General features: G+C 32.5%; 4 protein-coding genes across 4 annotated transcripts; 1 reads left to right on the forward strand and 3 right to left on the reverse strand.

Moving 5' to 3' along the window:
* Positions 1 to 1,810: 1,810 nt before the first annotated feature.
* LOC142597555 (uncharacterized) lies at positions 1,811 to 6,211 on the reverse strand. The gene is made up of 2 exons (XM_075731488.1): positions 4,577 to 6,211; positions 1,811 to 3,937 (listed from the first exon to the last, which is right to left on the reverse strand). The coding sequence occupies exons 1-2, from the start codon at positions 5,925 to 5,927 to the stop codon at positions 2,061 to 2,063; spliced, it is 3,228 nt and encodes a 1,075-aa protein (XP_075587603.1). The 5' UTR covers positions 5,928 to 6,211; the 3' UTR covers positions 1,811 to 2,060.
* Positions 6,212 to 6,733: 522 nt separating this feature from the next.
* On the forward strand, positions 6,734 to 10,700 carry LOC124499659 (DNA excision repair protein ERCC-6-like). Its single transcript, XM_047063598.2, has 3 exons — positions 6,734 to 8,029; positions 8,096 to 8,631; positions 8,694 to 10,700. The coding sequence occupies exons 1-3, from the start codon at positions 6,776 to 6,778 to the stop codon at positions 10,372 to 10,374; spliced, it is 3,471 nt and encodes a 1,156-aa protein (XP_046919554.2). The 5' UTR covers positions 6,734 to 6,775; the 3' UTR covers positions 10,375 to 10,700.
* Positions 10,585 to 11,750, reverse strand: Rpe (ribulose-phosphate 3-epimerase). Its single transcript, XM_047063284.2, has 2 exons — positions 11,336 to 11,750; positions 10,585 to 11,249 (listed from the first exon to the last, which is right to left on the reverse strand). The coding sequence occupies exons 1-2, from the start codon at positions 11,527 to 11,529 to the stop codon at positions 10,739 to 10,741; spliced, it is 705 nt and encodes a 234-aa protein (XP_046919240.1). The 5' UTR covers positions 11,530 to 11,750; the 3' UTR covers positions 10,585 to 10,738.
* On the reverse strand, positions 11,526 to 15,105 carry LOC124499384 (uncharacterized). Its single transcript, XM_047063283.2, has 2 exons — positions 14,129 to 15,105; positions 11,526 to 14,028 (listed from the first exon to the last, which is right to left on the reverse strand). Exons 1-2 carry the CDS (start codon positions 14,183 to 14,185, stop codon positions 11,863 to 11,865), a joined length of 2,223 nt encoding a protein of 740 aa, XP_046919239.1. The 5' UTR covers positions 14,186 to 15,105; the 3' UTR covers positions 11,526 to 11,862.
* Positions 15,106 to 15,477: the final 372 nt, after the last annotated feature.

The following is a 15,477-nucleotide window of genomic DNA, read 5'->3' on the forward strand; positions in this document are numbered from 1 at the left end:
AATGACATTGCCAAATGTCAGATATGGTGAATTTTAATCGATGTAGAATCAGTTTTATAAACAAATATAATTCAAGAGTGGGGAAAAATAAATTCAAATATCGATTGCCAAGTTTAAGATAATATATCTTTATCATTTTTTGGGAAAACAATAACAACAACAACATCAACATGTCAAAATGATAATCATTTAGAAAAATCACAGAATGATTGGCGAATTAATTTATTTCTTTGTTTTTTTTTTTGGCTATGAATTTTATTCAAATAAATGGGCGATTACATTGTTATATCATCATTACCTTCTTCATAACCGAATCTATCTGTGTCTGTGTCTGTGTTTGTGCATAATGATGTAATTTGTTTGTTTTATTCCGATTATTCTTTGTCGATGCGATTCGTTTGTCAAGCAGCCAATAAAGACACATTTTTCTTCTTTTTTTTGCCATAGTCATCATCATCATCATCATCATCATCATCAACAACAACAACAACAACAATGAATTAATATGGGCAAAAATTGTTGAAATCAGCCGACTGTAAAACTGTCGCTAAATTTTTCTTTTTCTTTTTCTTTTTCATTGATGGCTATTGACGTCATTGAAATGAGAAAAGAAAAGAGTGGATCGATTTCAACAATATATACCTATATATGTACAAAAAGGACCAAAGTCTAATAAATTGATCAATTCCGATTGAATGAATGAATGAATGAATGATCTATTGATTGATTGATTGATTGATCGATCCATTTGAGTTTTTATTGTTTTTGTCTTGTGTTGTATTATTGTTGTTAAAGTTGTTTTTATTTTATTTTTTGTTTGAATTGGATCCAAGTAACGCACGGTACCAAATGACTTATTGACAATATTAGACATTGTCATGGCCAAAAAAGTTTTTCATCATCATCATCATTCATTCATTCATTCATTCATTCATCAATGATCAACGATCTTAGCAAAAATCAAACCATCATCAATATTATTATTATCAATCACAATCATTTAGCTTTTTTTTCCAATACAAACGAAAAATTATCTCATTTAGATATATAGTGATTCAACCAACACGATGAATCCCATAATAACACAATTGAAATCCTTGCCTGTAACCATTATCTTAGTTTTGACAATGCATTTAAATATCGTTAAATTTGGCTGTCAAGATTGACAGAATTTTTAAACATAGCTCTGAATTTGTTCTTTAACATCTCTATAGATTTCAGTTCATCACTAATTTTACGAATCAATCATAACCAACTTGTTTGGGTTGAAATAGGATAATATTAGAAATTGACAAGCGTTCAGGCATAAAATTGATTATTTTTTTATAATCGAAATTTTTTTTTTTTTTGAGAAATTTAACGAAAAAAAAATTAATAAAACAATAATAATAATGGCGATAATGATGATGATGATGATGATGATGATGATGAACACTGGCCAAAATTCAATATACAAACAGAACAAGAGTAAAATTAATTGAGGTTATTATTATTATTACATTCTATCTGTGAAACATTGAAATTCAATTTGTGTTTTTTTTTCGAATGAGATTGACATTCATCTTTAATAGCTTCATTGTGTTTAGGAATTATATCATTCAATTAATAGTTGAATCTTTGTGTGATTGTGACATACAGATTTTTGGAGACCAATCGTACCGTTTTTTTTCTAAAAAAAAACAATAACAATAATGATGACGATGATGATGATCACACATGAAACACAGACAATTAAAAAAAAAAAAAAAAAGTTTCGAAATTACAAAGAGTGTTGTTTATTTGATGAACAGATGCACAATCACAATCGATATAGAAATAATAATAAAGATAATTTATTGTAGAAGAAAAATGATAATGATAATAAAAATGAATTTACAAAGCACAAACAATATTTTAGATCAAGAAAAGAGAGAGAAGACGAGAGCAATCATATCAAGACCAATCGCGGCATGGTTAATCGAGCAATGTCTTTTATATATTTGTAGCCATATCAACACACAGGCGCACTGACAATAATTCATATGATCAACGTTCAATTTACATGATCGATGACTAATTTGTTAACACTCCCCTGTCATCGATATGTCAATCATATTCCACAGTTTTATCATTCGTTCATGTTTTTCGGGCAATAGGACTTTGGTTAACCAATCAGCCAATTGTTTCGTTGTGTCGATCCAAGAAACATCAATGATATTATCACGTACCAATTGTCTGACTATGTGATACTTTATGTCGATATGTTTCAATTTCGAAGGAAATGCTAATTGATTCAACTGTACAATAGCTGATTGATTATCAACGTAAATGGTCGGTCGTTCAATGTCGATTTGAAGTTCGTGTAGAATATTCATGACGGAGCGAACTTCTTTTGAACACATACTACAGGCGATAAATTCAGCCTCAGACGTGTTATCCACCACCATTTTTTGTGTTTTGGTGCGCCACAGTATCGGTCCATTTACCATCACCACATATCCGGATGTTGTTTTTCGATCAATTTTGCGACCAGCCAAGTCAGCATCGGAAAATGCACTTAACATCATAGGATTATTGGCGCCCAAACGTATACCAAAATTCTGTGTGCCAGCAAGATACCGAAAGATTCGTTTAACAGCTTTCACATGTACATCTAACGGTTTGACCACAAACCGAGCCAGCAATGACACAATAAAACATAGATCGGGTCGCGTTTTGGTTGACAAATACAATAGACTTCCAATAGCTTGTCGGTATGGATAGTCATTATTTTCAGGTGATTCCACATACAGATCATCGGTGGATCCTGGTGATCGAACAACATGGGAATTTTCCATTCCAAATGCCTTTAACTTCGCCAATGAATACTTAGGTTGAGATAAATGGATTTGCCGATTTTGTCGATCTCTTTGGTATTGAATACCAACATAAATTTCAGTATCCACTCGGTTCACCTTGAAATATCGATTCAAATAATTAAATATTTTTGTTGATTCATTGAAATCGGTCGAACATATGATTCCATCGTCGACATATAAAATTACGATTGTAAAAATTTCGCCAATATGTTTATAATATAAACAGGGATCAAATTTCGATGGTGTAAGTCCATATTTCGTTATGATTTCGTCAAAACGTTTGTTCCATGCTTTGGGGCTCTCTTTCAAGCCATACAAGCCACGTTTTAATTTACAAACATTATCGCTTCCATCGTTGAAACCATGAGGTTGTTCGATATACACATCATGGTCAATAAAACCATTCAGGAAGGCGGTCGAAACATCAAATTGGATTATATCCATATCATAAGTAGCGATAATTGAAAAGACTAGTCGAGTCGTATCAGTATTAACCACAGGAGCATAGTTGTTCCATAAATCATCATCATCAGCTTCGAAACCACGAGCTACGAGCCGAGATTTATATCGACCATCGTCCTTTATACGATACAACCATTTTACAGAAATGACAGTCTTATTTTCCGGTCGAGGTACAAGGTCCCACGTATCATTGTCAATAAGCGCCTGGTATTCTGACTCCATCGATTCTTTCCATTTGTTAGCTTCGACACAATTTCTTGCGTCGTTGAATGAATTTGGCGCTGAACCAGCCGCCGCTAACCCAAGAATTTTACGTGGTCGTAATGACACTAATTTGTCAGGATCCAATACATGTTGCTTATTTTTCGAACCAATAGGTCGGCCACGGGGCTTATCATTTATCTCCCCTGTTTGGTTAATGTCATCAGGATCATCATCAATGTCGGTAATTGGATTATCATCAGGTTTATCAGATTTCTCCGATGTCCCTGGAACAGAAAGATTAGTCGGTTCTATCATTAAGATAGGGCTTACAGCTTTCGAGCTTGGTGTCTCTTGCCATTTTATCGTCGATGACAGCTCTATTTGTCCAGCCTTACGATCGTAGCATCGGTTTATGGATTCACCATCATAGCCAACCAACACCACGGGCTTCGAGCGACCATCAAACTTGTTATCATTTTTGATCAACATTTCACCGACTGATCCGAAAATTCGAAGATGCGATACATTTGGTTTCCGGCCAAACCATAATGTGTAGGGAACCACCCCTTTTGAATTCAATAATCGATTTTGCGTATATGCTGTTTGGTTTATCGCCTCGTCCCAAAGCCGGTGGGGTAGATTTTTACCAGTAAGAGCGGCAACAGCATGTTCTACCAACGTACGAATGTTACGTTCGGCCTTACCATTTTGTTGTGGTGTTCCGACGGTAGCAAACTGATGAACGATACCATTGTCTTCAACCAGATTTTTAAACTGATTTGATGTGAATTCCGTACCACGATCACTACGTAGACATCGTACCTCGTTACCAGTTTCTAGGCGTACCTCGTTCAGCAGACGCTTAAATTTGGCCAACACTTCGGATCTCTCCTTCATGAAGAACGTCTTAAGATAGCCCGAAAAATCGTCCACACACAGCAAAAAGTATCGATTATGATGGATTGACATTTCTTTGACATATCCGCCAATATCCATATGGATATATTCACCAGCCTTAACGTGCTTTTTGTTCAATACCGATGGATGACATGATTCAATCAATTTGCCATTACAACACGATTTACAAAATCCCATGTCATTGTTCAACTTTGTCGGTAGTCCACCAACCAACGATTTGTTCGCCATCGATAAAATTGTTCTGGCATCAACATGATTATATCTTTCGTGCCACACGGCCAAACTTTCACCAACAGCCATCATGATTACTCGTTTCTTCGGTATTCTGGCACGGACCTCGTACACATTTGTATATTTCTGTGAACGATCAGCATAAATCAATGGTTTGCCATCTCGATAAATAACCGTACAATTAAAATCACCGCCAAAATGTATATTTCGATGTTTCGATAATTGACCCAGTGATATCATGTTCATTGGCGATGTTTCAATCAATAACGAATTCGTTAATTCAACAGTCGTCCAATTTTCGCCATCATGAAGTTCCACTTCGACTGACCCAATACCGGACGCTTGGCTGATGCCACCAGGAGATGCGATTTCACCCCCATTATATGGTTCGATATCAGTAAAATATTTCCGATCATTAAACGTATGCACACTAGCACCACCATCGGCAAATATTTCACAGGATTGGTAGTCGTCGTCGTACGATGGTTTCGGCATCACTTTCGGTCTATCCGCTATACCAGCTTTTGACAAGGCCATCAATGTCACCTTCGGCTTTGAATCATTCGACTCATTCGAATCTTTTAACAACGGACAATTCTTGCGAATATGTCCTTCTTTGTGACATTTGAAACACCGGAAATTTTTCTTCCGTCTAGCCATGGCCAACAGATTCTTGGTCTCGGGCTCTTTCTTGACTTCGCTCTCTCTCTTTTCACCAGCTTTAGCCGTCATGGACCCGGTGACAAATTGTTCCAGCTGATTGAATGTCATACGTGTGCCAGAACTCAAGCGTATAGCTTCGATACTATTCTTTATTGATTCAAACTTTGGCGGAAGAATGGACAATACTTTTGAACATTTTTCACCATCCGTCAATTCCTTGCCCTTGGTAAGCAATTCTGAGGCAACCGACCGTATTTTCCGAAAAGTATCTTTGGCACAATCAGACCACGTAATCGAATAAAACTTCAGCATCAAATTGTCGAGTTCCGCCGATGACGATCCTTGATGATACGATTTCAATGTTTGATAAATTTCTTTTGCTGTTTTGCAACCGATAATTCTGTCATGATTATCATCATCCAAGGAACTGTACAGTAAATTTTTGGCCGCATACATTTCTTTATCTTGGCTTTTATCGTCATACTTTTCTTCAACGTATTTCCATAGATCGAGACTCCGAAGAGCTGATTCAATTTCGACATTCCAGCGTTGAAACGATGAATCGTTAAGCACAGTGATTTTCGGTGCAGCTGAATGACATGAAGGACCCATAACCTGTTGTTTATTTGATGAACAGATGCACAATCACAATCGATATAGAAATAATAATAAAGATAATTTATTGTAGAAGAAAAATGATAATGATAATAAAAATGAATTTACAAAGCACAAACAATATTTTAGATCAAGAAAAGAGAGAGAAGACGAGAGCAATCATATCAAGACCAATCGCGGCATGGTTAATCGAGCAATGTCTTTTATATATTTGTAGCCATATCAACACACAGGCGCACTGACAATAATTCATATGATCAACGTTCAATTTACATGATCGATGACTAATTTGTTAACAAAGAGAAACAAAAAGCAACAAGTTTTATATTTTTTTCACTGTGGACAACACACTTAATTTAGACACGACGACGACGACGACAATAATAACAAAAAAAAAGTGAAAAAAAAATTATGAATATCGAAAAAAAACAGGTCAAAACACATCTTGTGGCTGTCGATATATATCGAGTGGGTGTGTGTGTGTGTTTGTGTGTGTGGTGTTTCATTCATTTTGTTCAAACTGTTCCAGATATATTGATTGAACGAAAGTTTTTCATAATTTTTTCATTCTCATTTCTTGCATATTTGAAAACAAAAATTTTATCGATTTTTATATTTAAAATCATAAGTCACACACATATTCTTATTCAATGTAAGAAAATTTTCTCATCCATATATTATATAAGGATCCTCGATTTCCTCGATTTAAATTGAAGATTTTTTTTGTTAGCCAAAAGATGGCGCTCGTATCTTCGGATTCTGGATCCAAAAAGGCAACAGCTGTTTGTTTGCGTGTGTCCACATCGGGCTTTTATTGTTTGTTTTTTTTTCTTGCTCAACTAAACATGATTAATCCCGATGATGATGATGATGATGAATTTAGTGCGAATAAAGTTATTAATTTAGATTCTTCAGATGATGACATCAATGATATTAGCTTACAAACGACAAAAAAACGTAAGCACAACGAATCCGATGATGGCCGTGTTCAAATCAATCTGGACAAGACACTTATTCCAAAATCCAAAGATAAGACAATTGGTTTGGCTTTCAGTGGAGAAAAATCTGAACTAGAAGCACTCGGTATTGTATCCTATCAACATTCAGTTTATGAAGAAAAATTTGTCGATCAAATAGAAAAGAATGTTGATGAATTTTCTGAAAAACAACATTCACAAAATGATGTTGACGATAATTCAGATGAAAAACAATCAATCGTTGAACTTAGTGAACAAGATGAATGTAGTCAAGAAGATGCTTCAACTTCTGGTATTGAACCATTAGATGATGATGATGATGAATTTACTCCTGATGATGGTCCATCATATGTTGATGATTTAAACGATTATTTTGATGATGATGTAGATAGATTTTTAGAGGCTCCCGATAATTGTAATATCGAAATTTCGAGAAAAAAATGTGAAAAAATTGACGATTCAAAAGCTATCGATAATGTACGACGAAATCGTATTCGTGATGATGGTGATATTACAATTTATCGTGAACGTATTGCGGCATATGAAACAAGCCGATTACAATCCAATGATGATGAATCATCTAACGATAACGATGAAGAATTGCATAGGATTAATGAAGATTTTTCTATACCAAAACGTGTTTGGGAACGTTTATATGAATATCAACATGATGCAGTTAAATGGATGTGTGATTTGCATATTAAACTATGTGGCGGAATACTTGGTGATGAAATGGGCCTAGGCAAAACTGTTGAAGTAATTTCATTTCTTATTTCATTATCATTCTCTAAATCATACGAAGTAAGTGAATGTTATAAATATCTTGGACCCGTATTGCTTGTATGTCCAGCTACGGTTATGTATCAATGGGTTAATGAATTTCATAAATGGTGGCCACCTTTTCGTGTTGCTGTTTTACATCAAAGTGGTTCTTATAAAGGTAAAAGCCGTACTAAATTGGTGAATGATATAATCCAAACGAATGGCATATTGATTACATCGTACAAATCACTTGTGTGTTTTCAAAAGTATTTGGTACCGAAAAATTGGCATTATGTTATACTGGATGAAGGCCATAAAATACGAAATCCAATTGCACAAGTTACTCAATGCTGTAAACTTGTAAGTTTGACATGAAAAAGATATCAATTTTATTTTATTAAATATGATTTTTTTTTCTAAATGCAGTTTGAAACCTGTCATCGATTAATATTGTCCGGTACACCCATTCAAAATGATCTCACAGAATTATGGTCATTGATGAATTTTGTATTTCCTAATAAACTTGGTTCATTAGATTCATTTATGAAAAGTTTGGGTATGGCCATCAAAAAAGGTGGTTATAGCCATGCAACAGAACAAGAAATTCAAGATAGTTTCAATTGTTCGGTGGTTTTACGTGATTTAATCAAACCATATCTACTTAGACGAACGAAAGATGAAATCAAAAATAATCTTTCATTGCCACCGAAAAATGAACAAGTTTTGTTCTGTAAATTGACCGATATTCAAAAACAGTATTATCAAGATTATATCAATTCAGAAGCATTTGCTCGAATTGACATGCAAAAAGCTTCAATCTTTAAGGCATTAGTCAATATACGTAAAATCTGTAATCATCCATATTTGTTTTCAAAAGAATGTAATCCAGATGGTAAATTTGACAAAGATTTTTTCAAAATGTCTAGTAAAATGGTTGTAGTAAATGCTTTGCTTAAACTATGGTAAGTGACATTTCTAATTGATCATCGTTGATAATAATATTGTTAATTATACGTTTTGATAGGCACAAACAAGATCAAAAAGTTCTCATGTTCACTCAGGGTAGACAAATGTTGAATTTGTTGGAACGTTGGGTGATTAAGAAAAAATACAGTTACTTCCGTATGGATGGTACAACCTCGATTAATATGAGACAAAGTTTGATTAAATCATTTAATGAAGATGAAACGAAATTCGTGTTTCTATTGACTACACGAGTTGGTGGTGTTGGCGTTTCATTAACCGGTGCCAATCGTGTCATTATATTTGATCCGGATTGGAATCCATGTACCGATATACAGGCTCGTGAACGTTGCTGGCGTATTGGTCAACGGCGTGATGTTATTATCTATCGTTTGATGACATCAGGTACAGTGGAAGAAAAAATCTATCATCGGCAAATATTCAAACAATATCTAAGTAATCGAATTCTTCGTGATCCTAAACATCAAAAATTTGTAAAAATGAACAATATGCGTGAATTGTTTACATTAAGTGACTGTAGTGAAACTGGTCTTTATTTCTATGATTCAAAAGTCAAATTAAATCGAAAGAATAATCATAAGAAATTCGATGAACTTCGGAAACAATCGTCATCATCAACAAATGAAAAATCTCCGGGCAAAAAACTGCCAAAAATACCAAAGAAAACTTATGATAATTCAGATAACGGTAATCGAAATAAAACAAAACTTATCGATTGGTCAAATGTGAAGATTGAAATTTCTGAAGAACGGCGACGAGAACTACGTGAACAGGTGAAAAAGATTTGTCAGAAACAATTTGAAAAAAATTCTTGTTCATCCAGTTCAAATGCTGTTGAATCATTGTCACAATCATCAAGTCATAGTAAAGTGGATTCTTCATTGGAAAATCCCAATGAATCATTGTCTCAAAATAAATCAACAGATATTCAATATGTAATCGATAATCGTCCTAATGGTGTTAAGGTGAAAATATTGAGCGAAAAAAAGAAACAACAATCCAATTCTGCTAATTTCGAAGGACATCAAATAAAGTATCTGGTAAAAAAGGAAAATTACAACGAAACAACAGTTAAAAATTCAGATTCGATAAAAAAATCGAATAAAAATGAAGATTATATTCTAAGTAAAATTTTTGGACGATCAGTCGAAAGTGTTCTTCAACATGACCGAATTGAATATAATCCAATTCCAGACCATTCACTCATAGAAAAAGAAGCCAAAGAACTAGCTAAACAGGCAATCGAAAATCTTAAACAACAGATTTTTAGTCAGCATTCGTCATCATCATCATCATCACTATCAACAACATCCAGCAATAATAGATTATCAAGTTTAATTAAACCTAGATTGAAAACACTATCATCGAATCAAGAAAAAAATTTAAGTAGTAACAATATTTTACAGGAAAGAGCCAACAAATTTATCGGTCAAAATGTTTCAAATAATTTGCCATTGCCGAATCAATTCGATGAATATAAAACATTGGCAATGGATCTTTATCAATTTCTACGTGATCATAATGGTCGTGTTTCCACCGATACTATTGTAGAAGAATTTCGTCCACGAATTCGTAACAATCAATCAGCCTCTTTCCGTGAATTGTTAATAAATATGGCTACCATAGAATCAGATTGTTCCATACAGAATGAACGAAAAAGAAGTGTTGACAAATATTGGAAACTAAAAGAGGAATTCCGTTTGCTTCCATCATCATCATGAATATTTTATTTCCATTTTCATTGAATTAGGATTTTTAAAATTTTTCTTTTCATATACATTTTTTTTGTTGTTATCAAAATTTAATTGGCAACATTTGATTATTATTCAATTTGAAAATATTTTTCTGATTATAAATGTTTTTTTTCTTATTTGACTAAAACAAAAAAAAAGTCAAACAACAACATCCGGAAATTTGTATATTCATTCTGCTTTGAACTACGAATATATTCTTTATTTTAGGACATAAAATTTTTGAGTAAACATTGATATAAAATTGGAAATAAATGTAAATGTAAATAAAATAAAATAAAATTTATGGAAAAGCTTGGAAAGTTGGTTTTTTTTCATTTCAATTTGAATATAGTTAATCACTTGTTGAATATAAATCACTACGCATTTTAAGTACATCTTCATGTTTTTTTGTTGATCGTAACAATGCTGAACCACATACAATTTGATTGGCGCCGGCTTTTCCACAAATATCAGTATTGGCCGAAGAAACACCACCATCCAATTCAATATCGATCATTTTTGATTGTTTTAATGAACGCAAATGTTCAACTTTATGCATCATATTGGCCATAAATTTTTGTCCACCAAGACCAGGTTGTACTGTCATAATCAAAATGGAATCAACTAAACAAAGAAATGGTTCAACTACTTGTACCGGTGTTTCTGGATTGATAGCCAATGCAACATTCATATTTGATGCACGTATTGATTCGATTATTTCTTCAACACTGTATTTATATTCTGGACAATTATTTTTGGTCACTTCATAATGGAATATATAACGGCTAACACCAGCCAATGCCATTGGTTTAATAAATTTCATTGGATGTTCAACCATCATATGTACTTCGAATGTAATTTCACTATAAACAAGAACAACAATTCATCATCAGATTTAATTCTTTAAAAAAAATCAAAATTCAATAATAATAATAACTAAGATTCTTACGGAAAATCACGTATCAAATTGAGCACAAACGATGGACCAAATGTAATGTCATCAACAAAATTACCATCCATAACATCCAGATGTACAAAATCGATACCAGCATCAATCAATTCACGCAGTTCTTCACGTATTCGTATGAAATTACAATTTAATATTGATGCACCAACTGCAGCATGGACACATTTAGGGGACATTTTTTGAATTTTTAATTTATTATTAAAATTTTCAAAATGAATAGAAAAAAATTTGGAAAAAAATCAAATTAAGAAAAACGTGTTGAAAATTGTTTTTTTCAATAAAAAAAAAAGACTAGAAAGATTGGTTTTCAATTCATCACACTTGTGAGCATGTTGATAAAATGTATTGACGTCGTTCTTTTTTTTCTGCTTCATTAACATTTTTATTCATCAACATTTGATGATATATCGTCAAGGACAATATTGATCAATTTTTTTTCAAAATAACCAACAACTGGCTCGTCAGGGGGCGATGCTGTTTCAGTATGATTGTTTCACATTTTTTAATCATCATAAAAATTGTTGCTCAATTTCATATCGTAATTCGGCAAATAATTGCTTACAATAATTCAAATCATTTCCAGATGATGATGATGATGATGATGATGATGAAAATTGTAGACTAAATCGTAGTAAGCCAAATAAATAATAATAAAACTGATATATACGATCATTTGGATTCAATTCATTTGTCTGCATTGGTAATGTATCGTTTTCAATATCAATCAACATTGTTGTAGATATAGCTGGAAAGTAACGAAAACATTGATCATCTATGATTACAATTTTAGGATCAAGAATTGGCAATTTGTTGCCAGTTTTTTCAATGACAATCTGATCATCGTCATATGTGATAAAACTATCAAAATATTCATCGACATACAAACTAATCAATGCATTATAAGCAGAATCGGCCAATAAATTGAATAATCGAGCCAAAACTTTTCGACGTAAAATAACAATATCATCACTTTTGATGGTGGATATAATTCGTCGAATTGTTTGTCCGATTAATCGATCAAGTAAATTTCGATCATATGGTCGTGTTTTGGTCGTAATTGGATTCCAACAAATTTCGGCCAATATTTTTAATGGAATGATAACATCTTCGGACTGATCATGGTCACTATTAATTTGTCGAATTGAATGTCGACAATAATCATGTAATGAACGTATGTTTGGTTTATCCAATAGATATATGGTCGATACACCGGTACTTGGCATACAAGCCAACAATACGAATGCCATGCCCTGGATGATTGATTGTGCACCAAAAAATTGATTTTTACCAATTAAAAACATTCGTTTGATAGATGGAACTGTATCCGATCGAAATTTCGTAAGGAAATTATGTACATGACTAGCATAGATAGATAGGCCATCATTGCCCAACACATAGATGACATCATGTCGTATGTTGACAGCGAAACAATTAACAAATCGTCCATTTAAACTACGGCTTGATATTGGAATCAAACGCATTGGATCTCGTTTCAAATAAATTGCATAAGCCCATAAATGATCATTCCATAAAATGTAAACAATAATAATGTCATTATCGATGTTTTCCATTTCAATCTGATAGCTAAGATATTGTGAATTCTTGTTGTGGTTCGAATAATTTTTGACATCAATCAATGTTGATGAATGATGTATTGGACGATTTAATGGAATTGAATCAAACGATATGGCCGGATTTAGTGTTCGACAAAACACGTGGCCATTTCCCGCATCGATTGATTCATCATTCAAATCATTATCATTGTAAATCTTGAATGGACATGCCTTTGGTGTCATTGGTCCATATATTTCATGTTGACCGGGTTTTACCATAAGATTATTGTAAACAATTTTTTTGTCGACAATTGAATTTTCATGTTTTGATTGTTTATTAAATTCTGTAATTCGAATGATTTGAACATGATCATTAGACATATAGGCACAATAACCTGAGTTAAATCTAATAATATCGGCTATAAATGAAATTCGAATACGTTTGATTCGTATGAAATCTATGATGGATCGACATTGATCAACAATAATAAGCTCATAGATCAAAATCATCGGTTCATTGGCCAATCCAATGGCAATATGGCCATCATTAGGACAGCAAGCAATGGTACGTAAATCAGAATATTCTTTATCTTCGATTATAATATTAGCTTCGATAGAATCGATATCCATTTCGATATCACGAGAAATACCAGCAGGTCTAAAATGTTCATAATTAGCCATAATTGAAACATTTTTGGCTGGAAAATTTGGATAAATTAGAATTTGTCTTCGGCGAATGATCTGTTTCTTCTCGATTAATAAAGCTAAATATGATAACGATGAATGACGAATCGATTTTGGTCCAACATAGCGATATGTAATCACTTTTATCTGTCGAACAATTGGTATCGATTGAATAGGTAAACGATGGTCATAATCATTATTGTTATTACTATTTGTCAAATTTGTTGTTGACCATTCATCAATCTGTTGTCGGCCATAGATATCGATACAAGAATATAAATCACGTATAACGAATATATCATCATCACCGGTAACACCGACATGTGTAGCACCACATTCAGTTAAAAATGTTTGCTGTTTTTGGAACCAATATAATAGATCATCTGTACGTGAATGATCGACAAATCGATCATGTCGATTGTCGGCCATTATTTTCATCTACATATTAAACATACAAAATCAATAATAACAAAGTTTGATTTTTAATAATACAAATCATCTATATATACGTGAATAGGTATATGAAATCAAAACTTACCACTTGTTGATATTGTAAGGCATCCATGTGATGATGATTATGATGAGTACAACACATACATACAACGAATCAGCCAAATGATAAATGAGGAACAACTGCAGCCACCTTACGGCCATATCCAGAATTCTGGAACTCTAATTTCTTTTTCTTTCTTTTATTAAAAAAAAAAATGTAAATTAATTGACAAATTAAATAAATAAAATGAAAAAAAATGAATCAACTGTGTCCTATTAATATACAAAATATTTCGAAATCAATGTCAGTGGATTAAAACATTTGGAATTGATTATTATTTGATCATTGGAATTTTTGTTGTTGTTGTTGGCCATTGTTCAATGAATGATTGATTTTCATCATTTCAGGATTTTTTTTTGTTGTTGTTTGCCATCATATATTCTATGTGGCCATATTTCGTCAATGGATACACAATGATATAGACTCTATATGGACATCTGTATCACCATTATTTTTATTGAATAAAAAAAAGAGTCTAAGAAACATAATAATGATAAGCCAAAAAAAAAATACGAATCTGGATTAATTGTGATTAATATGAATCGATTGTTGTATGTTCGAAAAAAATTGTTTTTTTTCCTTTTTCCATAATCGATGATCATCGTAATTACAATGGACACAATATTGTGTCCATGATGATGATGATGATGTTGTTTCATTTTCGAAATTGCAAAATCATCTCATTATATTGAACAAATTCTAAAATGATTACCAATCTATTGAATAAATTTTCTTTTTTTTTCATTATTCAGTTTAATTTTGTTTTTTTTTTGTTTTGTTTTGTTGGTTTTATCAAGGTTTTTTTCGGGCGTATGTGACATTTGTGATGATGGCAGACGACCTATGCATGTGTGTTTTGTTGTTGTTGTTCTGTTGTATACCATATAAATGAAATGTATGTATGTATGTATGTATGTAGCTATTTTTGGAATTTATTTGATTTGCGTTATTTTTTTTTGTTTGTCGTATTTTCACTCTCAATTTTATCATTATTAGACAATTGCCTCGCCCTGAATGAATTTTTGTTGTTGTTGTTGTTGTTGTTACCGTTGTTTTTTGTGTCCATGATTAGAAAATGGATTTTATATTCATCGTTGAAACGAAAAAAAAAAAAAATAAAATAATCATGATCATGTGATCAAATATATGAATTACATGATGATTGAATGATAAAATAGGAAAAAAAAAGTTTGGAATGTCTAGATTTTTTTTTGTTTCTGTTGTTGATTGAAATTTTCATTCATACACACAGTTATTATTACATTGAGATACTCATTTGCATAGACAGATTTGGGGAGAAAAAAAATATCAAAATCTTGACATTGAAAAAAAAA

This window comes from Dermatophagoides farinae, chromosome 5 (assembly GCF_024713945.1).
Source record: "Dermatophagoides farinae isolate YC_2012a chromosome 5, ASM2471394v1, whole genome shotgun sequence".
In the NCBI taxonomy this organism is placed as follows: Eukaryota; Metazoa; Arthropoda; class Arachnida; order Sarcoptiformes; family Pyroglyphidae; genus Dermatophagoides; species Dermatophagoides farinae.

What these genes read in the sequence shown, in the direction of transcription:
- Rpe (XM_047063284.2), bottom strand. Translation starts at nt 11,529, where the DNA reads ATGTCCCCTAAATGTGTCCATGCTGCAGTTGGTGCATCAATATTAAAT. An exon ending in AATTTGATACGTGATTTTCC is followed by an intron (nt 11,250 to 11,335) that starts GTAAGAATCTTA and finishes TCTTGTTTATAG; the next exon opens with TGAAATTACATTCGAAGTAC.
- LOC142597555 (XM_075731488.1), bottom strand. Translation starts at nt 5,927, where the DNA reads ATGGGTCCTTCATGTCATTCAGCTGCACCGAAAATCACTGTGCTTAAC. An exon ending in GGGATTTTGTAAATCGTGTT is followed by an intron (nt 3,938 to 4,576) that starts GTAATGGCAAAT and finishes CCGTGGTGTTGG; the next exon opens with TTGGCTATGATGGTGAATCC.
- LOC124499384 (XM_047063283.2), bottom strand. Translation starts at nt 14,185, where the DNA reads ATGTGTTGTACTCATCATAATCATCATCACATGGATGCCTTACAATAT. An exon ending in CCTTACAATATCAACAAGTG is followed by an intron (nt 14,029 to 14,128) that starts GTAAGTTTTGAT and finishes TTTAATATGTAG; the next exon opens with ATGAAAATAATGGCCGACAA.
- LOC124499659 (XM_047063598.2), top strand. Translation starts at nt 6,776, where the DNA reads ATGATTAATCCCGATGATGATGATGATGATGAATTTAGTGCGAATAAA. An exon ending in TTACTCAATGCTGTAAACTT is followed by an intron (nt 8,030 to 8,095) that starts GTAAGTTTGACA and finishes TTCTAAATGCAG; the next exon opens with TTTGAAACCTGTCATCGATT. An exon ending in AATGCTTTGCTTAAACTATG is followed by an intron (nt 8,632 to 8,693) that starts GTAAGTGACATT and finishes ACGTTTTGATAG; the next exon opens with GCACAAACAAGATCAAAAAG.